Here is a 26,396-nt window from a genome sequence, read left to right as displayed (position 1 = left end):
AACACTGTCCCTAAAAGCTGACTGTATTCTCTTTTTTCTGATATCGCGTGCGGAGTCATGGGATATGTAGTCCATTACATGCACGCTCGCCTTGGCTAGCCGAATCAATGCGCCCTCCATAGACTACACGTCCCGTGGTGCCTTGCGAGCGGCCTATGAACGAGTACCACATGGAACAGCAGAGAGCCGGAGGAGGGGGTGGCCTGGGTGTCTTGGCAACAACCTGGTGCCTCCTCTTGCCAGCCGCTGCCGCCTGTCCCCGGGCTCCCTCTGTCACCCCATGATCCCCTGTCCACGGTGGGCACTATAGACACAGCCACCATGGATTTGTTTGGGGACCTACGGAGAATGAACAAGAGGCAGGTGAGTTACAAGGGGCATCTACAGGGACACCCGGGGTATTTAAGGCGAACTTCGCATAGGGCGCTAGCGATCAGTAATACCATCACCTATGTTATTTAAAGGGACATCATCGCCTAGGGTGTCTAAAGGGGCATCTACGGGGCTTATTCAGCCCCTGGGGTATCTGATGGGGCTCCAGCACCAGTGTTTATTGTGTGGCTCCTGTGCTGTCATTTCCTTACTAAATCTTTAAGAACTGTTCCAAGAAACCGGGTCATCAGTCAGCATGTGCCCTGATCCCTAGGCCCAGTGCCTAGGGTCACATGATCATAATTTATTGCATAGCCTTGTTATGGTTAATATAATTTTTATTAAATAATAATATAATAATACTCTGCGTCATATCGTGCAGCTATTAGAATAATTGGTAATGATATCATTACAGTATCCGCCATATGGGAAGGGTTTTTCGTCTCTGAATAGCCTATTTCCAACATACCGCAGTTTGTCATTTGACAGCAACTCCCATCACCCTCGTACATCCTGTGTATTCTAGCATTCGAGAGCAGATCAGACCCTTTCGCCCTTCTAGTCGCCCATTTTTCCTGCTCTTAAACCTTAATCGGCCCTTGGTCTCGTCTTAGATTCAGGAGCCGTACCCCTTACCCCATGCATGTTTAAATCCCCTCACTATATTAACCTCTACCGCTTCTGCTGGGAGGCTGTTCCTCTTCTCTACCACCCTCTATGAAACGCATATCTAGCATTTTCCTTTCGTTTAGGACATTTGTTGAACTTATATTTGATTTCAGAGCTACGATCGCACGCACATATATAACAATAGTTGTGCAATTAGTTATTTTTAGGGTTATCGGTAATACTTTTGTCTGCAAGGCGTTTTAGCGGACCAAGAATCATCAAATAAAATGCAGAAATGCCTACATTTCCGAAACCTCAGACATCCCTTCTTCATATACAACTTTTTTTTTTTTTACAGAGAATATAGAGTTTATTAGCTTTACAAATGATTAAAAGTAATTAATCGTAAGAAATGAAAAACGCAATTATGGTTGGTTTTTCTGAAAAACGACCTGGTCTTATAATCAAGGTCGTCTTTTATTCAGACCTCGAGTCCGCGGCACGGCCTACTAAACCTAGGAGCTGGTCACTCACGCTGTCTCACACTCTCTTTAACGCTTGCTCGCAACGTCTACCTACCTTCCCCGCTGATCGTTTCCGTGTCCCCGTCTCCGCTTCTCTTGCTTCATCTCTTGCTTCTTCTTGTTCTTCTGTCTTCTTTCTTTGTTGGCTTCTCCCCGGTATCAGCTCTGTAATTCAGATACTTCCGCAATTCCTTCAAGAGGCCAGAATAAAGCACATACCTGAGGCGGAAGCTGCTGCTGCAGAGTTGCAGCTGCCATCCTCCACCATTGTCCAACTATTCTTGCCACTCTTTGACCGAAGAAGTCCATCGGTGGCAGAAAAGTGCTCCAAATTAAATTAACGGGGGCTCCTCCTGCGTAAATAGACCCCCCTGCCCGCTGCGTTCGTGGAGCCAGCGCTGGGGCTTACTGTCAGTAAATATATGAAGATGCAGACCTCTCGGCTGTCATATGCATTAAAGTCCATGAACAGAGGCCAAGTAAAGCACAATTTATTATATTATTATGCACATTTATTACAGGCTGTCCGCATAAAACAGGCAATTTTATTACTGCATCCAGCAGTATTTAGGAACAGCAAGAGAGACTGCTTTATGGCGATTGCTGAAAAACAGCACATGTGGCCGTTGCAGCAGAACAGAATTATTAACAATGGATGAATGATTATCAATCCATGGATTATTAACCCTTTGCGACAGGTGCATAGCGATTGCTTGTGCGCCTGTCGGATTCCCCGTTAAGATCATCGTGTGACTGGTTTGGGAAATCCAAAGCTGGCTCTGTCTGGTCTCGTTCCTGATCGTGCTGGGAGTTCGTCTCGGGCACTTTGAGTTATATTATTCTTTTAACTTAATTATGCCTTCGGTTAATAAATCCATCCCTTCTCTGAGTGTGGGACATTTAACTCTTCGAGCACTCCGTGAGCGTGCGTGTGTTTATAGGATAATCGTACTGCAGTTACTTGAATACTGGGCCGTTTAAGTAGCAGTGTGTACCTGCGCACGCATTGTTCTTAGTAATTAAGCCCACGCCTGGTTTGGCTGGTATAGGAAATGTCTCGAGCCCCGGCAGGTTAGAATTCAGCGCGTGACACAGCAGGCTGGATAATAAAGCCGGGAACATTGAAGTGTTTCGCCTTTGGCTTTCAGCGTTCTGCTTTCACCTTCCCACGGCATTGGCGTAAAGCACTTGTAACAAAAACGCCTGGTTTGCAGACTTATTCGTACAGATTTTAATTGTAACAAAAGTTGCCAATTTCGTCAATTTGTACGAATGTCCAAAATGAGGAGGGACCCCAACAAGACAAACGAAAACGAAGCAGCTCTCACGCTCTCTCTCAATGTCTCCCCACGTCCTCCACCGACTGTTTTTGTGTCCCGTCTCCGGTTTTTGCTTTTTTCTTTGCTGTTCTTGTCCTTCTGTCTTTCTTCATCCGCTTTTCCCCGGTATCGGCTCCGTTAACCGGGCCTCACGGAGCACTTCTGTGCGCAGCCTCTCCCACCCATTGTAGGAAAGGGGAGGGGCTGTTCCTGTGGCTCCACCCCTTTGTGGAAGTGCTCCGCTAGGCCCGAATAATCCAGACAGATTCATGGAGAAAGAGAGCCTCTGAAACGCTTCTCTTTCTGTGAGAATCTGTCTTCATTATTCTGGCCTCTCGGAGTACATTTGTAGTTTATAAAGTTTTAATTAACAAAACGTATGGGGTACTTCCTGCTTATACTTCCTGGTTTCAGGAGAGGCAGCCGGGGGAAGGAGTTAAATGAGACAAAAAGTCTTATTTTCTAGAAAGTCCATGCCAAATGCATAAATTTGTGGGGTCTAGAGCCTTCCTTTCCATTACCGACAGCTGCACATCATATGCTTTATGCCATCCATACATGTGAGAGCTGCTGCCCTAATATAATTATAAAGTTCAATCATAAAATCTGGGAATTTTTTTATTCACTTTTTTCTACATTTTTGATAGAAATGTCAGGCAGGGATCGTTTATAACTGGCATTATTTATAATGACATTTAGAAATAATCCTTGGTTGACGGGCCAGATAGAATTCTAAAATAATTAACTGATTATTAATAATTTTTTTTTGTAATTATTTGTTTAGCTCAATCCGAGGGGCCATTCAATATATTGGTAGGTTGCAGCTGAACATCGGGTTTTTTCCTGAAGGAAGGGCCAACTTGGCCCTGTGTAATGCCGTTGTTTTATAAAGAGATTTATGGTTGTGGCCCTCAACATCTTGCACGAGGCACGGAGACATGGCTCCTAAAATATAACTCCATAGCAGGGTTTCTGAAGAGCGCCCCTATGCCGTACCCATTCATAAAGGTGCATGGAGACTCCTATATCTCCCGGTTGTTCCTCTGGCTGACACATAACGCTCTTGACTATGGATGTTCTTGTTAAACGCCATGACTAACGTTCACTTTTCTTTGCTACCCCGCAGCTGTACTACCAAGTCCTGAATTTTGCCATGATCGTGTCGTCTGCCCTCATGATATGGAAAGGCCTGATAGTGGTGACGGGAAGCGAGAGCCCGATTGTTGTGGTATTAAGGTAAAGAGGGGAAACTAAGATTATTTTCCCAACGCCTTTATGTTGTAAATGTGAGGTTTTATTCTCTTTGGGGATAAAGGATATTAAATGAACATACCGTATTTGCTCGATTATAAGACGACCCTGATTATAAAACGTAGAAAAAAAGAAAAAGCCTGAATATAAGACAACCCCATAGGAAAAAAAAAGTTTTATTAGTAAATATTCACATGTAAACTATTTTTCACATTTAATAAAAACTATGATTGAGAAAAATGCATTTTTGTTTTTATTTCCTTTTATTTGTCAACCTACGTTATTATGCACATCTGCCCCACGGCTTGCTACTCTGCCCCCCAGATATGCCTTATTTCCCCTCTATGTGCCACTCTGCCTCCTTGAAATGTCACTTTTCCCCTGATATGCCTTATACCCCCTATATGCCACTCTGCCTCCCGGATATGCCATTAACCCCCCTATTTTCCACTCTTCCCAGCAGATATGCCTTATACCCCTATGTGCCTCCCTGATATGCCTTATACCCCCCTATATGCCTCCCCCGACTTATGGATGCATTCCTAGACTTGTCCCCCGTGCTCCAGACTCCCTGGTGTCGAGTGGGGGCAGCCGGTGGACGCGTGGACTTCCGCCGGGGCTTCTATGACTGAGCACTGGAAGGTCACGTCATGCCCGTGCTCTATCATAGAAGTCCTGGCCCTGACCTTACCAACTAAACCGACCAATTAACATAGTAGAAAAAATGTCTATATGCTTTGTTCACATTTTTAAGTTTGGCTGATTTATCTTAGCTTTCTTATGACTCGTGTATTATGTCACGTTTTATTTTGTTTCACACAGTGGCAGCATGGAGCCCGCTTTCCATCGAGGAGACTTGCTGTTCCTTACAAACTTCCAGGAAGATCCTATCCGGGCTGGAGAAATTGTGGTATTTAAAGTAGAAGGCAGAGATATTCCAATTGTCCACAGGGTCATTAAAGTTCATGAAAAGTAATTACTCTTTTTTTCTTAGCATTTTCTACAATCTTAAAACAATCCTGTGTTCTTATTAAATATAAAATAGTAATTATTAATATGATGATATCTGTAAAACACTAAGTAGGAAGCAAATAAACATATATAGAGAGAGCTGCCGTGCTGTAATGACACAAGGCTGGTCCCCGTGGTCACCCTCCACCTACTTTATGGCTCATGGTCATCATTTATCAGCTATTGGCCTTAGAATACACTCCATAGTCTGAGACAAAAAGAAATGAGGTGGCAACACGACCTTCTGTGTCAACATCCCTAAATGACTAGTGACCACAAACCTGTTAGTCTGACATAAGTAATAAGAAAGGCAGTAGACTGTCCAAAGAGAGGATCTGGCAGAACTTGTCATACATAAGAAATAGCAGATGTGTCTGAATACTGATTTGAGAATATTTCTCGGCTTGTGACCAGACATCACTAGACTTTTCAAGTTTTACATGTATCTCGAACTATAGAAGGCGGCAAATGTCTGTATCAGATGAATGAGAATGAGCCAATTATTTCTTAACTGCCTTTAAGGCGCTGTTCCATAAACCTTAACCGATCTGTCATTTTATTGTAACATGTATCTATCTTATAAGTAGATCCGCTATAAAGAACAGTTTTTTTTGTTTGTTTTTTAAATATGTATATTTTAAGTAATGCATACTTTTCATAAACGCGTTTCTCCTTTCCAGAGAAAATGGAGATATAAAGTTTTTGACTAAAGGAGATAATAATGAAGTTGATGATCGAGGTTTATATAAGGAGGGCCAGAACTGGCTAGAAAAGAAGGATGTGGTCGGGAGAGCACGAGGGTAAGAGCCTTTCAACGAGACATATTCTGTAGATCTGCTTTATAGATTAAGACCTCAATGAGTTATTGGAAATGGAAACAATTATTTTACAATGTATTGCTTGTTTAGAAATATAAAATATTTGGGAAGAAGGTTTCGGAAAGTACATGGGACTCCTGCATGTTTTAGTGCAGGGAATCCCGGCATCCGTGTTTTGTTTCCTTGGGTTGACCCACAAAGACGGTATTGACTTCCATATCACGGTTTGCTTTCACGGTGAATTTTATAGAGGTGAACTTGGAAACATTGTATCGATTCTGGCTCATAAATACTGCTGTCTTCACTGTTTTGTCAGCAAATCACTTTCCCAAGCTGATATAGTTGAGTACATTAAATTAACCCATAATATATAAATATATAAGAAGCTAAGCTCATTTATACCACGGGAGCAGCAAACGTAACGTCCAACCACTTTTGCAGTTTTTTTATTTTATTTATTAATGCTCATTGTATAATAAATAAAATAAAGAGATATAGAGAATATTTCAGTGGGATCTGGTGTGATGCACAGTATATCTTAATTTCTCTTACTTTGCAACAGGCTCATATACTATCAGTATAAAATAAATGAATGTTCCAACAGACTGGTACGGCCAAAAAGGCCAATTATTTTACTCATATATTACACAGGATCCCTCCATTAAAGTTGGAGCGAGCTTTGCCTCAAATGACTTCGTGTGCGTATTAATCCCGGTTCGCCAAGCAAGCTTAGACTTTTAGAAATACAATTTCAGGTGAAGGGAATCTCACGGAAGAAGCAAATGAAAGAATCAGGAGAGACCTAGGAGAAAACATTGCAAGCTTTTAAATTTCTCCAAGGAGCCTTATGCAAGCGAGTACGTGCAGTACCCAAGGCAGTAAAGCCGGAGTAATATGATCTAAATAAAGGCAACTTGTCTAGAATCATCTTGCGAAGCTTTCTTATCTTAGGGCATATTCGTCATATTTAGCACGGAACAATGATTTTCAGCCTCGCCTTGTGGAGTCTCCCTTCCCATGAACAGATGGACAGGAATGGCCGCGCCTGGACAGCCTTAGATCATCGTTCCCAACAAATCACATATTTAGACATTTTTCTCAGGAATTATTATTTAAGAAACTAATATTTCCTGCCATCTCTTGATATCAGACAAACAGATGCTTTGTTCGAAAATTAATTTGTTTACCTAGCTTAATGACAGAGTAAAAAAATGCTAAAAAATGATATCTGTCTGTCACTTTTACAAGAAATGCGCCACGTGTTTAGGTCACAATGTGCTAAGAGGTTCCCCAAATTGCTGTGCAATGCAAATAATGGCATAAGAAATAATTAAAATGTGAATCTGATTTAACAGATCGGATTGAACGTTTTAACAATGTATTGTGTAACAAGAATTTAATTTGTGGTTTTGAATCAATAAACGCTCTGTTATCACCAAAGAGTGTACCGCTGTGACCTCATAAAGCTTAATATCTCTCCTGTTTTACTCAAGGTTTTTGCCATACGTTGGAATGGTTACCATTGTGATGAACGATTACCCAAAATTTAAGGTAAGAAAAAAAGATTTTAATATTTTTTCCGATCCTTGCTCAGTTTATGCCTATCCTATGCATGCTTAAATTCCCCAATTGTATGAACCTCTACAACCTCTGCCAAGGGGCTGTTCCATATATCGACCACCCTCGTAGAAAAGTAGAGCTTCCTTACATTACATCTAAGCCTGTGACTCTATAGTTTTAGACTATTCCTCAACCATTATAGTTTTAAGCTCGGCCTCAGGGGTGCAAATAATAGCCGTGCAACCCATTTACTTATTTATTTAGTTGTGGTCTCCCATGCGAATGCACGATTCTGCAGAATCTCCGCACACAAGTCTGCCTCTCTCAGCACGGATTCCGAGGGGGGCTAACAAGACCCCTGTGTGCATGCACAGAGAGTGCGACCATTGATCTCGGTGGGAACACTTTCCAGCCACTGATTGGCTAGTTTCATAGTTTTAAACTGTAACTACTTCTAGTATTGATATTTTAGTTGAGCGTTTTAAACGCATTAAATAATTACTAATGTAGCAGACCCCCTTTATTCTAATGAAATATACTGTATCGACTACCGATAGTATATTCTTTATATTTTTATATATATATATATATATATATATATGAATCTAGTTGAGTTTGATCTGATTATATTTTCGTAAATTTTTGTATTGCGAATGCTTGAGATTTTTCCAGAAGCACCATATTCACTTTACGGTAGAAACATCTTTTTAGACAGCATTTTAGACCTTTCATAGCGGACGGAAACCATTTAATGAACAGTTAGGTTATCATTGATTTAAATGCAATATAATATATTTTTTCGATGCTTAACCTTTAATATATACGCTTTTCTTACAGTATGCGGTTTTGGCGATTATGGGAGCTTTTGTACTTTTAAAACGTGAAGCATAAAATTGGAAGCGGACCCCCATAACAATGAAAACATCGTCACTGGATCTAATATATTCTGTTTTGTTTAATTCTATTTTTTTCTGTCAAAAGGCAATATGAACTCTCCTGGCCCTGTACAAATAAACGTCCTCTTACAAAACACTGTTTTTGTCATTTATTTGTCTGTATTTTTGTCTTAATGGTCTCAAAATTTGGGAAATACATTAAAAATGTAAAAAGAAAAGACAAATAAAAATGGGTAAAACCAGAAATAATACAAATCATATAAAAACAATTAACATGTATTCAATACAGCAACGTATAAACATAAATACCAGTACCCAGGCAGATAAAAGTGGGACACCTCCCTTGAATAAAGTGCTCTTAATGTCAAACATGGCCGTCTTTTCATTTATCTTGTGTATCGGCGCTGGCTGCTGGTATATATGTTGTATATTTTGATCCGTTCTTAATAAATTAAATGCCATTTATGAACTAGCATGCTTGTATAACTCAGATCCCATTATGGAAAAAGTTGCAGGCTAATCAATATTTAATATTAAATTAATTTGTTGGTTTTTAAACTTTTTTTATTTTGATGGATTTAGACTTTCCCTACAATATGATGTTAAGTCAATAATATCTTTTCTTTGTAATAATTAGCAATTTGTCATGCATAGATTTTCTGTACAGAGTCAAATTGTTTTCTGATCAACGTTCACTTTGTGAATGTGTCCTCAATGACTCACTAAAGGTTCAAAGGTTAGTATTTAAAAAAAGGTCAAAAAAATTCCATTCAATAAAGTATTGTGTTGGTGAAAGATTTATCTTATGGAGATTACTCAGCTATTTCATTACGTGGAAGAAAAACAAGATATCACACACAAAAAGAAACATATTTCCTTTAAATAAAGACAGTTTCTCCAATTTTTGCTTGATTTTTGTTGCAAGAGATCACATGGCTTGCTGTAACTGCATGAAATTTTACAAAGCTGGAAAGTCTATTACCAACAAGTCCTCCCAGATCCTTCTACATAGTGGATACGCAGCCATTCAATTTTATCATGCCTGTTTTTCATGCCCAAATGCGTATTTTTACATTTTTCTATGTTGAAATGCATCTGCTATTTTACTGACCGGTGTCATATTTTCTCTTAGTAATTTTCTCTTACATAATTATGTGTCATTCACAAATACTGACATATTGCTCATATTGCATAGTGTCCTGTGCCAAACCATTGATAAATAAACTAAAAGGAACTGAATCGGGTGGAGACCCTTGAAATGCTTCATTGAAAACTTTAGTCCAACTGAAAAACAACAACCCCCTGTATCTCAACCAATTCTCAGTACAAAATACCTTATTCCAATATGAGATATTTACATGTATTAATTATATTTATTTTGGTTGTATCTCCCTGGTCCGTATCGCGGCTTACAGTATCATAGAAAGCAAGCAAGTTATCTCGATTTAACTTACCATTATCATGTATTTTATAGTATTGATGATGATTTCAAATATGGATTTTCTAAATGTATTATAGAAGTCCAAATATTAATTTAGGCTCTTTCATTACGCATGATGCTTAACCCTAACCCTAAAACTTGCCATTATTGTTTAAAATTCTTCATCTGGGACTATATCTGTTTAGTCTGTACACATGAGAAGAGTTTAATCATTGGTTTATAATGACGCAACAAATATTTAATTACCCCCATAGATATTTAGGGTGATGTGCTGTCAAGAACTATTGAGTTTTTACAGGTAATAAATATCCATAATCAATAATGTTTTAGGACTAACCCAACGGTTTGACGTGAGCTATTACTCATAGAACCATGTTGACTTCCACTAATGATGTTATTGAATAGAACAACTTATTGGTAGCCTCTCTTAGGAATCTTTCAAATATCTTTCCCAGTATGTTATTCTTACCGGTCTATAATTTCTAGGCTCAAAACATGTACTTTTTTAAGTAATGAAATCACATTTGCTTTCCTCCGGTCCATCTCCAGTTGCAAAAGGTACAAAAATAATAAGGGTCTGTCAATTACTGAACTACGGTGTTTTATTAAACTCCAGTTAATTCAATCAATCATTTATGTGAATGAATGATGACCAACTTACTTCTCTAATCTCTAACTGTGAGATCTCTGGTTCTTCACTGTTTTATATTGTCCAACAATAATAATAAGCACTTATGCGTTGAGCTTGTCATCTGTAACTGGCGTACTTTTCTATCTTTTCAGGGGTTAAACTTTTTCTGTTCTTTTTCATTCTTTTGCTATTGATTTATTTGAGAGAAAAAATGTGTTAGCATTTGTTGTACTTTCGTCTGGAATCATTTTCTCAGTCTCCACTTTAACCTTATTGCCGTTACAACCTTTTAAATGTTTGCTATATTTCTGAAAGGATGTCTCTGTCCCTTCTGACTTAAAACATTAAAAGACAATTGTTTTGTTTTTACATTCATTCATCATTCTTCATTAAGCCCTTCAGGACTATTTTACACTACGGGACTGGAGCATTTTCCGTGTTGTTGCTAAGTGTTCCTTCAACTGTTATTTCCCTCACAACTTATACATATACGTTCAGTTGTAGGAAAAAAGAAAGTACACCCTCTTTGAATTCTATGGTTTTACATATCAGGACATAATAAAAATCATCTGTTCCTTAGCAGGTCTAAAAGTCAGGTAAATACAATCTCAGTTGAACAACAACACATGACATATTACACCGTGTCGTGATTTATTCATTAAAAATAAAGCAAAAATGGAGAAGCCATGTGTGAAAAACCAAGTACACCCTTACTGCTTCCATGAGAAGATGCTAAGTAGCAGACAGGTGCTGCTAATCAAATGCCTTTGATTGGACTGCAGAATTCAGGCATGTGTTAACACGATGCCAAGGAGGAAAGACATCAGCCATGATCTTAGAGAAGCAATTGTTGCTGCCAATCAAGTCTTATCATTCTACAGTGAGAAATATTACTCAAAAGTGGAAAACATTCAAGACATTTACCAATCTTGCAAGGAGTGGACGTCCCAACAAATTCACCCCAAGGTCAGACTGTGCAATGCTCAGAGAAATTGCAAAAACCCCAACAGTTACATCTCAGACTCCACAAGCCACAGTTAGCATGTTAAGTGTTAAAGTCCATGACAGTACGATGCTGTTACTGTATTTCCTAAAAGTTTATAATTACACAACAATGTACTAAAAATTGTGCAAACATTTTTACCCAATCTTTAATGTCCCCAACTGGTCTGCTTATGCCATAGACTGCATTAAAATATGCTATGATGTCATATCCTGGCACACCGTGTCTTAAAGGCACGCAACGCCTTTTTAATACATTGCGGAACGTGAGATACACTGCTTACAGATCCAAACTAGCCTTTCTAAAAGAGTTGTAACTGATTTGAAACAAATTTTTTTCCTAAAATACATTTCAGATACAATGTTATCGCCGTTTCCCAAATGTTCCCGTACTTGGATACTGGATAGAAATTCACTATTTCTAATCACCGATTACAATAAAGAATTATTTCTGGTAAGTTCCTCCACACATCATCAGCAGGCTCAAAAACCTATTCTACCTAAAATACAGATTTAATTTATATTAATCATATAATACTATTTTTTTGTAACTTCTAAGTCCAGTTCCTCTATTTTAACCATTTCTTGCATTTGCAAGCATATATTTATAATGTAACAGCTACATGTCTTTTGGTGACTTACCTGTTAAAATACTAGTATCTTCTTATATAAATATGAGGATGGAAAACCTAAATTTGGAACCTTCGTCAATCATTTTTATAATTAATGTCGTTGTGTTCGTTTAGTTCCCGCGAGGAAGAACATTAGTACATACTGAAGGCAGTCGGCAGGTCTTATTTGTTAGGTAATGAGTAGATTAATATTTCAGATGTTCTTTCCAGGATTTTCCATGAAAAAGGATGTCACCGATTACAAATGTTGTTTTTTTTCATTCACAGAAATCTCTGTATCATCCGCCATGGAACAGGCTGTGTGTTGATTGTATTTTGTGATAGGTAGCTTGTTACTCTTGTTCAATTGATGAAAACCCGATCAGGATATCTATAAGTCTGTCACCTCAATGTGAGATGTATCTCTCGTCTCGTATTTTGTTGCCAAAGGTTTGTTAGGTGTCCCAGGCAGGTGTCAAAACACTAGGAAACATTAGCAGTTTGTCATACAATTACTTATTCTGTTGTTCATTTACATTGCTCATTCCTAGATAACGAACGTAAGTTAATTATACGGCAGGTGCTGTGTATCACCGGGGCTTTCTGTTTGCTATTCGACTACATCAGTGAATGTGTGATATATTCTAGAGTAAGGTGAGCCAGATGGAAAAGTTCAGCCAAGTGGTCTTGGTCTTGGTCATTGGCCTCGTCCTGTCCAGCTTTTCTCTGAAGGTCTGAATCGAAAGCTACCAGCTGCGATATAATTAAGGTCTTCACACTTTGTACTTGCCGATGGCTGTGAATGTTCTAATACAACAGACTAAAGAGGTTCAGGAATGGCCCAAATTTCCAACTTAGGGCAGTCAAGGTCGTAGTTGTCCCTCAACCACCTTAAACCTATATACGATTTCAAGCAAGTGGTCTTAGTCAAAAACCAGCCCAACACATTGGTCAAGTCCTGTCCAACTTTACCCAAAAGAGTCTGAATCGGAAGCTATCAGTCACAATATAATTACCGTCTTCATCCTGGTGGCTCTGAATATTCTAATATAGCACATTAAAGAGGTTAAGGAAGCGGACCAAATTTCCGAACCAGAGCAGTTGAGGTAGCTGTTGTCCCGTCTGCCCCATTGCCAAATAAAACGGTCCCTCAAACACATCCTATGACTTTACCTATATATTTACACCTGAAGAACGGACCTTTAATGCATTGAAACCTCGTTTGAGTCTATGTTTTGTTCTGCCAGTACAGGGGCCGCTGAGATGCATAACGTCCACATTTATCTAATTACACAATAAAATAACCCAAAATAAGCCTGACAAGAGAACTGAACCTGTCCTCCGTTCTCAAGATGCAGCCACATGGCCAAAGAAAGAAGCCGGAGAGTCAACCAGGAGGAAACAACCAGTAAGCAAAGTCAGGAACAGATCTGTATGTTTAAGATACGCCGTAAACGAACCATTAATTATTATTTATTCATTAAACAGTAATGTGTGATCCGTGCAGTAGACGTACAAATAAACTCTCTGGCAGTCATGGTGTTAAAGAACAAGGATCAGCCTTCACATGAGATCAGGGAGATATAATAAGAAAGAGCTTTGCAGATATAAAGTAAATTGTTGTGGGAAATGTTGGTCGACTTTCTGAATTAACCTTTCAACAAAAAAATTGCCTGAGGTGGAACGAAGCCAATGAGAAGAAGAACCCAGCAACCATAAATAACGGAGCATTACAAAACGAGCTAAAGGAATGCCCGTTCTAATGATTTTGGAGAGAAATACGGTCAATAAGGCAATCTTGTGGTTTCTTTCACCATTACATTTGGATTCGTACGAACTTAAGTTTTAACAAGGAAGTAACCCTCAATGATGACAGATGCTGCCCCGAGATGCTGGTGCTTGAAGTAAATGTGAGTCCAGAAGGCGGCAGAAACATCAATTTTACAATCAAAAACCCTTCAAATTTCATCTCAACCGAAAGGTTAGGAAACAAATTTTTCCTTGGCGAAAACGGGGAAAAAATGTGTCCAAATCAATTTTGCTCGCCATGCACAAGTTTATTTGCCATCCCACAAAATCAACTCTTCTTTTGATTCAGTTAACAGAAATTGCCTTTTTTTTTACGTATGTTTTTTGGGGCGCAATGCTGTTTCATTTTTCCAGCTTTTTCTAAGCATGGCGCTTTATATGGTTTCTCAACTTTGGACAGATTCCTCCATTTATTTTTTTTATTTGATTTGATTATTAAATTAGTTTTAAATTACTAAACGTGAGCGGCACCAGATATTGTTTTGGGGGTGAATATAGGGGTCCTGCTTACTTTCTCTGTTTAGTCAATTGTGTGAGCTGAAACTCCCCATACAAACTCATGGTTTCGAAAGCAAAACCCTGATCTCTACTCAATTCCAGAACCTGCTTTATAATAATTTCACTTATAAAATCTTTGAAATTATTTTATTTATACCCTGTATAACAACCAGGGACGGACTGGGATAACGAAGCAGCCCTGGCACTTAAAGGCTAATGGCTCCAGCGTAGCCGAAGATAAATCTTTATGGCCACGTAGCGGCCCACTGGCATTTGCCCGATGTGTCAGATGTCCAATCTGGGCCTGATATCAACCCAATCTTCCATACCAGGGTTTGTTTTATACTTATGTAGTAATTAGAGCAAAATATATAACCTGGAGTAAAAACAATTCTACTATAGACATATATATGAATGACGCTTTAATAGATAATATAAAAGGTGTAAAACAGAATCTCAGTTAATTGTGGTTTCTGGGCGGCGGGGAGATAAGTGACACCCTCTCTAGTGCTTGATTTATATGCCCCTTGGCATTGTGTATTCTCAGTGCTCATTCACGGGATGTCTGTCCCTCCTGATAGAATTATAAAAGTGGGAGATAACATAGAAAACTGCAATAAATATATGTCCGGCGTGAGTCAGTGACGTTACAAAAAAAATGTCATTTGTTCGGTTGGAAAGGAAGGTTAGATTTTCCGGCCGAGTGAAGACACACAATGGAGGATAAATAAATAAACACGCTGTTTGTATTAGTGCCAGGCTACACAATCTGCCAATTATTGAAGTATTATTACAGTCCAATATTATTCACTTAACATGTTCAGTACCAGTGAATTAAGGTCAGTAAGGGAAATTGGAAAGCAGGAAAACAGATGCTTGGCATGAAAAACAACACACCAGAAACAATATTGTAGTGTGTGTAGTGCCCACCCTCTGTAATTAACACGCACACTCACTCTAACACACACAATCCCTGTAACACATGCACGTTATGAAACAATCAGTTACACTCCCTAATATGCACTCATCCTAACACATACACACCCTAACATACACTCTAATACATACTCTAACACACACTTACTCTAACACACAGTTAAACACACTCTATCACACCCTAACACACACTTATATATATATATATATAGTTTGTATACATACATACATCGAGAATAAGCATAATAATTCAGACTAGGGTAAATAAGAAGGAAAACAGGAGGACGTGTAACTCTTTGCTGACCTCCCTTACTAGTTCCGGCATGCATATAAAGGGAAAAAAAATAATAAACACGTTTGCACATCACAAGCATAAAAACAATATTTGGCAAATGTTTTCTGAGTAAAGTCTCAAACTTTTTTTTCAATCAAGAAATATTTCCTAAGGAAGACAGAACACAGATACATATGTGTATAATAATAATAATAATAAAAATAATAACTGATCATGTGTTAAATATATTTTATGGTATACCGGACCATGTCATTAGGGTTAATTTAATTTTAAAATGTAATTTTTCTTAGTTTCACCTAATACACTTCCTCCTACTATTTTTTTCACATTTTTTCAAACAACTGATAAGTAAAATTAGGAAGCTAATTACTGTGCGGTCTCAGCAAACACTGATACCTGGGGCTGATGAACATTTGGTGAAAGGTGACCAATTTAAAAGGTTAGATTACATCTAGCAGTTGTAGAAATAATTACTATTGGAAACAAAGAGTAATAACATTTGAGTGACATGGATTATGCTTGGTATTGGCATGTGTGACTCAGCCCCAGCATTGGAGGTAATGACTGAGGCTGAGAGCAGCATGGCACCAGAGGGGAGGCAACAGTTTAATAAATTCTGACACCAGACCTTCCTCTTTCATTTATAAGTGCCTCTCACTCAAAGTGAATTACAATTAAGAAAGTATTGGAAGGGAAGCACCAAGTACCAGACCCAGCTGCCTCCAGCATCAGGACCACAGTCAGCTCCTGCTTCAGCCAACATCAGAACAAGAGACAGCTCCTGCTTCATCCAGCATCAGGACCAGAGACAGCTCCTGCTTCTTCATCCAGCATCAGGACCAGAGACAGCTCCTGCTTCTTCATCCAGCCTCAGCACTGGAGACAGCTCCTGATTCCTCCAGCCTCAGCAGCAGACAGAAAGCTCCTGATTCCTCCAGCATCAGCACCACAGAGGGCTGCAGATCTAAACTTCATTGAGAGCCCTTACTCTTCCAACTCCAGCCCCGCAGACAGCTCCTGAAGCAGACAGATGATGGAGGGCACTCTGGTCTTCTGGAAATACCGCACTCTCTTCTCTCTCATTCTGTGTACCCTGCTTCTTTTTAGGGTCCATTTAGCACAATCAGCTCCTGCACCCCAGCAACACATAGAGGCGCCCCCACTGTCCAAAATATCACCCAGAGGAAGCCATTGGGCTGTAGGTGAGTATACTAGCTGCTATATCACACTTGAGTACCTGTAGTTGTTACTGCTAGCATCCAGTGCACTGGTAGGTATGTTGGTAACATAATTAAATGTATATGAATGTATGGGGCTTATAACAGAGGAAGAAGCTGGAAGCCAATGAGTAGTCGGTACAGTCAAGGTGTGAGCGCTTCAAGCATCTCAAGGGTTAAGGGAGTTAATCAATAATTCACTGCCCAATACTGAACATGTAAATGAAGTGATATTTGCACATTGATCCCAAAAGAGTGCCTATGTACCAAACAGGATACATTGTATTCTAAAAAGAACCATGCAGTTTTCCCAATTTATGTAGACAGTCTGTTGAATCGAGTTTAACCCTTTCAAATGGGGTAACTGCAATCATGTAATTATATTGTGCTTTCATTTCATTTTATCATCAAATTAATGTAACATTGTATGTGGGGTATTAACCCCCCCCATGTAGTTTTATTGAAATTGGAAATATCCTAAATAATTGAAATCATCTTGAAAATGACATACAACGGCGATTCTGTAACTAATTTAACCAATTCATTAAAAGTTCATTATGTAATTCACGCAGCTTAACTGCTTAAATTCCTTATATCATAATAATAAACCAATTTGTGAATTGTTTATACATTTATACTGGCCAACACCTGATTGTGTTACTATTACATTACATCTCTGTACTTGTCATAGAAAACAATATTATATATTTTGAAACTGATACATTTTGATTACATTTATTTAAATTTGAATAAGAAAAAACACTATTATTATTAAAATATATGGATAGAGGATTCTACTTGGTTATTTATGAAAATTTCAAGCTGACAATGTGTTACATAGTATCCGTCTAACCCAGATCATCATAATAATTTAATAATAATTACAATTACAATAATAATGGCAATTTCTTTCACATTAGAAAACTATGTATTATTGGCAAATGGTTTTTACAAATCACCTTTTTCTACTTTCATCCCATAATGAACTGTTTTTACTAATTGAAATATAAAGACTATAATCCATTTGCTTAAAATAGCATTTTATTCGTATAGGCGTTCAAAAAATGATGGTTTCAAGGTTTTGTTTAAACTCCTTACAGCAGAATTTAGTGGGAAACCTTTATTTTTTCAGTATATTGAAAATGAGAATAAATCATTTCCAAGTCAAGTCAAGTCAAACGATGATCAGTTCTTTCTGATTATATAGAAACCAACATAAGTGTACTTCAAATAGTTAATTCTTTTTTGATCTAAAACCAAACAGGTATAACGTGCAGAGATCAGATATGTATCGTGTATTACTCTATATTATGTTGTCTTGCATTGGATTGCATATTTATTGTTTTATATGTAAATGTGTGCTTTCCTTGACCTTTATTAGGGCTAAAATGTACAGAAAAGTGCATTCTCCAATCAATGTATAGATCAGCATCAGCTTTTAAATCAAGTAGATCCAGCTTCGCTGAGTTGTCTATGAGTTTTCTACGAGTTGTCCGATAAATGTATAGCTTTACCTTTTTTTTGTTTCGCACTCTTATCTTTTAAGGTCACCTAATGGGGAAGAAGAGTATAGAGGAATTTCCATATGGATATGATGGAGGAGAGAAGATGTCTACTGTCTACTCTGGAGGAGACAAGCCAATGGAGGGCTACCAGCAGTGGAAGGAGGCATTTGTCAATGTATTGAGGATGCTGGAGGCAAATGATTACAGAAACTCCCAGCCAGTCAGAGACACAACATTTTATAGCAAGAAGCCCTGGGACAATGAAGAAAATAATTATAAAGAGGTGCGTGTATCATTCTATATAGTTCCACATTTTTACACCTTTAAATGTTTCTATATTAGTTTTAAGAGTATATTGTTTTCCTTTCCAATCCCAGAATAAGGCCATAGGGAGCATGCTGCCATAAAAAAAGATACGGATTACTCGAGAACATTTCAAAGGAGGAATCCAGTTTGTTGACTAAACGTTGAGATTTAGTCTCACCAATTTAACTACAGAAAGGGGGCTTGGTTGGGTCAAGCAGATGTAGACTTGATCTGATTTATCAGGAGGGGAGAACAGGAGACTGAGACAGCAAAAATGTCTTCTGTCCTCCTTCTGTATCTGACCCATCCCTCTCCGGTGTCCGGGACAATGACTCTCGAGGGCAAGTCTGCCCCTGTGCAAGGGCTTTGTATTCCGGGCTACTTGGTCAAAGCATGTCATGCCCTGCAACAGGCAACTCAACCCATGGTTTATTGAATAAACCCCAGAGCAACTTATTGTATAAATGTTATTCCACAGACTAATAGAAACGTAGACTACTCAGTCTTACTTCCAATATTCTCTCGTAGAACATCGCTACATTTGCACGAACAAAAATTTAGCTCAAACAACCAACCATCTAAAGAGCCTGATTTATATCAATTAAGTGATCTTTTCTTATTGCTCCCGCAGCAAAGGTCACTCATTTCAGCTCGCAAATGGTAGAGGGTACTTAATGAACATTCGCTCTACTGATCTTGGTAAAAAGTTACACATTGGAGAAGTGTTGTATTCTCTGAGAGAGCGGCTTATAACTTCTTAGCTAGAAGCCGCTTTCCCAAAACATGGGGGAAATATAAAAAATACCAAAATTGCAACTTAAATAACTTTAAAGAAGCAGTGAATGGAGCTAATCACAATCTCCCAAGAAGTTAATAATGGTGACAAACAGAAACCTCATATATTGCCCTAGTTCCGCTGTAACTCTTGTAGCAAAAATTAGCATGAAAACGGGTGTAAGCCGCCAACACGAATGCCGGTGAATCATCTCAGGTTCCATGGAGGGGTCTTTTTTTTTTTTTTTTTTAAAAGCAGTTTTGATTTCTAAACTGTGTTCATATAGTTCATATAGTTTCCAGCCTGTTGTAATAAAATGTGTTCTGTCCCTTTAAATGCGGTATAGTATGAAAATACAAGGATTAGGCTCATACACTTGTAGCTCCCGTAGAGGCATACGATGGCTTCAGATCCAATAGTATTTCTGTCTGAATGAACATGTCGGATTCTACATTCTAGTGATGCGACGTGGTTAGAATTCTTCTTATTTGATTAACGCTCAATGAAAGGTCGGTGAATTGGTTACTTGTGGCTGGAGAGATAAGAGCTATAAACTCGGTGTCGTGGGAAAGGGAATCAGCTCACTGTCGGGTTTCTGCAGGGAAAGCCACCAAAAAGTCACATGACTGACAGCAATGGCCGCCTCTGGGACTGCAGATGAAGGGAGTTTATTGCCTCAAAATGAGATTAAAAACAGGTTTTTTTTCAATGTCAACCGACATTTCTGCGTACAGCGCTGGAGTTCATCGTCAAGGAGCAAAAGATAATATGTTAAAAAATATGACACATGGTGACAGAGCCGGCCTTAAGTGTTCTGGCGCCCTGTGCGGACTACACCTCTGGTGCCCCCCATCCCCAAAAAAAAGGAAAAAAATCTCCCCCCTCTGCCCCTTCTCGCTATCTACCACCTCTGCCCCTTCTCACTGTCTTCCCCCCTCTGCCCCTTCTCACTATCTACCCCCGTACCTTCTCACTATCTACCCCCTGCCCCTTTTCACTGCCTCCCCTGCCCCTTCTCACTATCTACCCTCCCTCTCCCTATCCTTACTTACCTCGTTGCCGGAGTCCTGCGGTGGGAGCAGGAGGCGTCCGTCTTCTTTCTCTGCCGCGGTGCGCGCTTCGCAGCTGAGTGCCAGAATAATTCCGGCGCTCAGCATGAAACGCCGGCAGCGCGACGGAGAGTTAGGGGCTCCGAGCAGTTGCTGAAAACTTCACGAGAAACCGCTCGGTGCCCCAGCCCGGGACTTAAATTAAAACACCGGGTTTTTTTTGTTTTAACTTTATTTAACATCCTCCGTGTTAAATAAAGTTAAAAAAAACTTTATTTAACATGGAGGATAAACATGGAGGAAAAAACACGATATTTTTAATTTAAGTACCGGGCAGGCACCCCTGTTGCCATGGCGCCTTGTGCGGCCGCACAGGTCGCACACCCCTAAGGCCGGCCCTGCATGCTGATGTTGGTGACCATCTTCCAAACGTTGCATCAGAATCACTCTTTATACATATATATATACCCTTCATTGATTTCGTTGTTGTTTTTATAATATTTATTTAATGTTTTTCTCTGGATTTTTTTTCTCAGATGTTGGATTATCTGTACCAGCTGATGGCCATGAGAGATACAACTCAAAGCTGAGTGGACTCGCTCCGTCGGAAGGGAAGACGTAAACGATATCTTTGAGGGGATCTATCTCACAAGCATTTGATTGTTACCAGATAACCAAGATTTTATTTCTGTAAACAATACAATTTATTGTGTAAATTATATGCGTTTCCTCGTCCAATCTTTTTAAACTCATTAAGCAAGGTCTAAGTGACTTTCTTGTAAATAATTGTTCAAGGAAGGGTCTTCCAAATGCATAATTATATTTTAACACTTCTGATGATTTCGTCTTTTTAGTTTGTAGACACAAAATATTTTAACATTCACAATAAAAATTCAAATAAAAATGTAGTAAAATGCGTCCTTAATCTCTTAATATTATACGGTTTAGTGAATGCTAATTCAAATAATTAATATGCTTCCCTGAAACAGTAAGATATATAATTCTATAAATACGTATATCAGGTTTTTACCAGGAAATTGGTGTTTAGGGGTGTTTAGTTAAAAATGAAATGTATGATCAAACAATGATGTTATACTATATTTGTACATTAGATTGGGGAGGATTAGGAGGGCCTGGCACTTTAAGGCAAGTAGCCACCCATAGCCACAAACTGCAGGACCTGTACGCAAGGGGACTTATGTGCCTGTCTGGGGCCGACGGTGGTCTCAATCGTGGGGTGGTCTTTATCAGGGATAGATTGCCCCATATCTAAGGTGATTTGGAAGGGGCCCCAAATGGCATGTTGCCCAGGGCCAAATGGAGTGTTAGTCCTGTCATTATTAAATATACAGCTTGGTAAATTTGCACACCTTACATCGGGGAAGACTGGCGTTACGAGGCGGACCTGACATTTTAATTGCAGCAAATCGGGGGAGTATGGGGAGCTAATGGTCAGGATGCCCCGGCATTTGCCCGGCGTGCCAATTAGCCAGTCCAGGCCTACCTAACACTCTATAACTGTATAAGCAGGACTTAAAAAACATCATTGTGGAACTCAGAGCATTAACAGAAGAAATAATTCCAGAATATTCCTATCCTGAAAGCATTGCGACCTGACGCTCACACCGTGCTGCTCCGTTGGTGAGGAGATGTGAGTGAAAATGTGTTATATGAGTCAGAAAACGCACTTAACGTGCATTACGCGCCTGTGAACTGGAGCAGAGATAACGGCCCTACGGCTGTAAATCAGTATCAATCACTTCATTCCAACAAAATGGAATCGCAAATACGCGCTGCTCATATTGGATCATACGCACATTCACACAACTTTGGGGTTTATTCACTAAAGCGGGAGTTTGCAGGATAGTTATGGGTTGGTCAACGATGTGCATTGCGAAGGGTGAACCCTGACAAACGTCCCTTGCAAGAAAGGGCTTGCTTGGCCCTGCGAGATGCATACTTTTATATGTGAGATTTCTTCAACATCACCGTACCCCTAAACTATGCGATATCTGGGGCCAACTCAGCTCTACTTGCAGAAGTTCATCAGGGTTGGCGGTTCCTAAAGCATAATGACATTGAGTCTTAGTGAATAAACTGAATATTATACTGAATATATATTTTTTTTTTTTACAAAAGTAGGAGTACGTAGAAGTTCCCAACGCATTCTTAAGCTGCAAATCAGATTAAGGAGTCTGGGGAGCAGCAGAGTTTAAAAGTCATAAGTCCCAGGATTTCTATTTTTGCCTAATTTCAAGTAAAACTACAGGAATGTTTGTGAAAATATTATGAGTGATTAAACTAGCATTTAAGTCTATAACAGCAGTACTTCAAAACATCTATAGAGATGACAATGTTAAACTATTGTGTTGTGTGTGGAATATATCATATAGGGATAGCAAACTACTGGAGGACAATCCACCCAAGTTCATATCTCCTGCAAGCCAAGGAGCTTGGGGTGGATAATGGTTTCATATGCATAGGGAAGGGTTCTACATAATTTCTCCATGCATTTGCAAGGTGGCCATGTGAAAATGTAAAGCGACCACTCGGCTATCATTCACATTAAAGCGCATTTGGTGGCTGGATTGCAGCTTTAGGTCTAATATAAGTGTACGATCATTTGTCTTGAATGTAGGTACCATAGAAATTCTTAATTCTTTTACTATGATTTTAGAATCAAAAATTGGTTACTGTATGATTGACAGCCAGTGTAGCCTGTAGACTTTACCTATGGACCACTTCAAAGACCAACAAGGCCGAAGGTGGCACGTACAGAGGTCTACCCTCTGATACAAAGCCTATTGGGCAATCGTGGTCCAGGGCGCACTGCTCCAGCTGGCACAGACTGGCCTTCATTGCATGCTGCACCTGGCTCCATGTGTCTTTCTGAGGCTGAGTGGCAGGATATGACATCATAACCCGGTGCTCAGCAGTAAGTACAGCAGCTGCAGAAGTCAGTCCCTGGCGTGGCTGCAGTTTGCCTGGGTGAGAACTAAAGCAGCACCCAACCTAAATACATAGATGGCGACTGTTGTGTCTTTAAAGAGTCAGGAAAATGGAGTGACTTTTGACTCATTCAGCAACTGGAACCTTGAAGATGGCTCATGACAAAACAGCCCTAAATTATTACATTTCTATTGCAATAAAAATGTATGATAAGTAAGGATCTAGACAGAAGCCTTTAATAAGTGAGGAAGAGTGTAAGCTAGTAGGGTTCACCCAAGATACTGAAGTCCATTCCGGGCAGAGAAAAAAATGTGCCCATTTCCATCTGCAGTGCCGTCATATAAAAAGTTGACCGACGGACGCAAATCACTTTAACAGTGATTTATGAATGCTTCATGTTGTAATAGGTCATTGTAATTATGTATCTAAAAGTTGGTTCAAAATATTCAGTGTTCTGGTTTTACAACTTATTTATGAAGGTGTAATGTCCACTTTCGCCACACGAGGGAGCACTTGCACCCCTGAACCCAGAATGTTTTGGATGCAAAGTCCTATTTGACCACATGGGGGAGCACTTCCAATACAAGCGAAACTGTAATAACACCGGTAATAATAATAATGTATATCGAGCAAGCATTGAGCTTCCAGGGCCAGTATCAGCTAAGGAAATCCATTCCATACATCTGTGTTTTGTCTTTTTGTATTGTCCAGTTAACATTTTTTAATCAATGGAGAGCCCGGAAATAAAAGAAAATAAAAAGGCAAGGCATGCAACATGTCACCTGTTGTCAATATACTTCTATAAAAAAATAAAAAAAAATAAAAATATATTTAGTTACCGCTGGGTAAAATATTCCTTGACAAGAACTTCCTGCACAAAGCAAGTTCTTTTTTCTTATAATATTTGATAAATCATCATTTCCAGTGATAAAATGTTAGTTATTATAATCTATACTATTTTGTATCATTCAATCATTTTATGGATCCAAATGATTTTATTTTAAGGTCAAACTAAGCTGCGATAACATGGTCCACACATCATTACCCAGATCTCATAAAAAAACTACTGAACAATTTTCAATTATTTAACCACCTAAAAAATAAAAGTTAGCGCGCTATTTTTTGAGGAGACCGATTTAAACAATTGTGTGTAATTAGCAAACTCTTTGCAGAACTAGGTCCTAAACTGGCTTTTTGACTTCTGTGTTAAAGCTCTATAGAGTCAACATTATTTCACACATTTAATGCATTTGCATTTTCTTCTCGCTCACTCTTCATATAAAAATGTCTCGTGACATGCAGGATTTGTCAGATTGAATGCAAATGTTGTTTTTAAGGCACATCATTTTAAAAATAGGCACATGTGCTAGTTGTTCAACTTTAGATTGTAAGCTCACGAGCGAGACCCTATTAAGCCCACCATTCTTGCCAGGAACTTTGTGTAAAAGTACCATAAGGCTAGATGGCAAGCTCACAGGCAGGGTTTGCAACTCTTGTGTCTGTATATATTAATGTATATTTGTTTTGCATTTGTTAATCACTCCAATAAAATGTTACAGGTCTGCGTGGTTTGTTGGTGCTGAATAACTAAAAGATAATAATGATACTACTAATAATAATTTAAAATATGTAATGCTGCTTGCTTTTAAAATGCCCCTTTTTTGTGAGAGGACACACTATATTTGTGAATGATTGCATTCAGGTTTTTTTTTTTATTAAGTGATGAATTTAGCAGTGTAGGTTTGAACTATAAATTGTCTCGCCTTATCATGTAATACCGCTAAATCCCACAAGATGGCAGTCTTTCATTATGTTATTTAAATTCCATGGCCAAAGAAAGCACAACTGTTCTTCTCAGAAGGTCCCAGGACTTAAATATACACGTGATGGGTGGCTATGTACTGTGTGTGTGTGTGTGTGTGTGGGGGGGGGGGGGGTTCCTATCCCCTCTGTGAAACCAATAACCATGTGATACAGCATGTGTATCTATCATATAGAACATAATCATTTTTAAATCAGGGACTGGTTAGTAGGGTCCAGAAGCTTCCTGGATTTTAGCTGCTCAATCGGCAAGTGATTGGGGGCAGAACTTGGGGGGTGTATATATATATATATATATATATATATATATATATATATATACCCACATCCAAACTCTAGTGTGGCCTCACATGTTCCTGGCTAGCTCAAGGACTTCTATCCCCTAGCACCCATTTGATTACTAACTCCAAAAACCCAGATATTGACGCCGCCTAATGGTTCTGCGAAGGCAGATGCTTAGGTCTCCTCTATGATGGAGCCGGTCCTGCCCATACCTCCAGCCATGGCTTGATCTAAAGAAGACTTTCTTCCCGCTGATGTATGAAATCATGACACTTGCTGTGGCTTATTTGTTCATCCACAAGTTGGGGGATACCCAGGGCCATTTTTCTCTCTAGGCTCACTAGACTTGTGTATAGAAAGCCATGTTTTTTTAGGGGGGCCACACCGTTGCCCTGCCAAATTTTCCTCAGCTCCACCCAATTTCCATATTTGGTAATGTTTATGGATTTATGTATATTCCTCTCCCATAATGCATCTTTGCTGTTGTTTATTTGGCTCTGGGGACATTACACCCCGCCACAATGGGCTTTACGGGATTGGATGGGACACTGTGGGCTCTGCAGTTTCTTGGGAAACTAATGTTTCAGAAGAATTAAGTCCTGAATATAGACTCGGGGGTTACGTCCTTAAACATGTTTCCTATAAACAGTTCAAACAACCAGTCTACATAAGAACTCCCTTCTTGGTCTTAAGGCCTATACAACTTTGTAGATCTCTTAGACTTATGGTAAAAAAAATAGATCTGCCATCGACAGGTGGCGTTTCCTATAGAGACACGTATGGAAAATCAACTCTTTACCAAAGACAAATGAAAAATAAACATATGCTTGAAAAAGTTACTTAAATAAATATATATATTTATGTATATCTATATATATATATATATATATAGATATACATAAATATATA

General features: G+C 39.0%; 2 protein-coding genes across 2 annotated transcripts; both read left to right on the top strand.

Annotated features, from left to right (window-relative positions):
- The first annotated feature begins 205 nt into the window (after positions 1 to 205).
- On the top strand, positions 206 to 8,494 carry SEC11C (SEC11 homolog C, signal peptidase complex subunit). The gene is made up of 6 exons (XM_053448167.1): positions 206 to 363; positions 3,951 to 4,060; positions 4,898 to 5,047; positions 5,767 to 5,886; positions 7,398 to 7,455; positions 8,302 to 8,494. Exons 1-6 carry the CDS (start codon positions 322 to 324, stop codon positions 8,353 to 8,355), a joined length of 534 nt encoding a protein of 177 aa, XP_053304142.1. The 5' UTR covers positions 206 to 321; the 3' UTR covers positions 8,356 to 8,494.
- Positions 8,495 to 16,275: 7,781 nt separating this feature from the next.
- GRP (gastrin releasing peptide) lies at positions 16,276 to 21,349 on the top strand. The gene is made up of 3 exons (XM_053448166.1): positions 16,276 to 16,785; positions 18,347 to 18,588; positions 20,972 to 21,349. Exons 1-3 carry the CDS (start codon positions 16,614 to 16,616, stop codon positions 21,023 to 21,025), a joined length of 468 nt encoding a protein of 155 aa, XP_053304141.1. The 5' UTR covers positions 16,276 to 16,613; the 3' UTR covers positions 21,026 to 21,349.
- Positions 21,350 to 26,396: the final 5,047 nt, after the last annotated feature.

Source organism: Spea bombifrons, chromosome 1, assembly GCF_027358695.1.
Source record: "Spea bombifrons isolate aSpeBom1 chromosome 1, aSpeBom1.2.pri, whole genome shotgun sequence".
NCBI classification, from domain to species: Eukaryota; Metazoa; Chordata; class Amphibia; order Anura; family Pelobatidae; genus Spea; species Spea bombifrons.
This window is presented reverse-complemented; position numbering and strand designations above follow the sequence as displayed.

Excerpts from the sequence above, each read along its gene's own strand:
- GRP (XM_053448166.1), top strand. The coding sequence starts at position 16,614 with ATGATGGAGGGCACTCTGGTCTTCTGGAAATACCGCACTCTCTTCTCT. Across the intron at positions 16,786-18,346 it reads AGGAAGCCATTGGGCTGTAG|GTCACCTAATGGGGAAGAAG; the intron begins GTGAGTATACTA and ends TTATCTTTTAAG. Across the intron at positions 18,589-20,971 it reads AAGAAAATAATTATAAAGAG|ATGTTGGATTATCTGTACCA; the intron begins GTGCGTGTATCA and ends TTTTTTTCTCAG.
- SEC11C (XM_053448167.1), top strand. The coding sequence starts at position 322 with ATGGATTTGTTTGGGGACCTACGGAGAATGAACAAGAGGCAG. Across the intron at positions 5,048-5,766 it reads GTCATTAAAGTTCATGAAAA|AGAAAATGGAGATATAAAGT; the intron begins GTAATTACTCTT and ends TCTCCTTTCCAG. Across the intron at positions 5,887-7,397 it reads GTGGTCGGGAGAGCACGAGG|GTTTTTGCCATACGTTGGAA; the intron begins GTAAGAGCCTTT and ends GTTTTACTCAAG.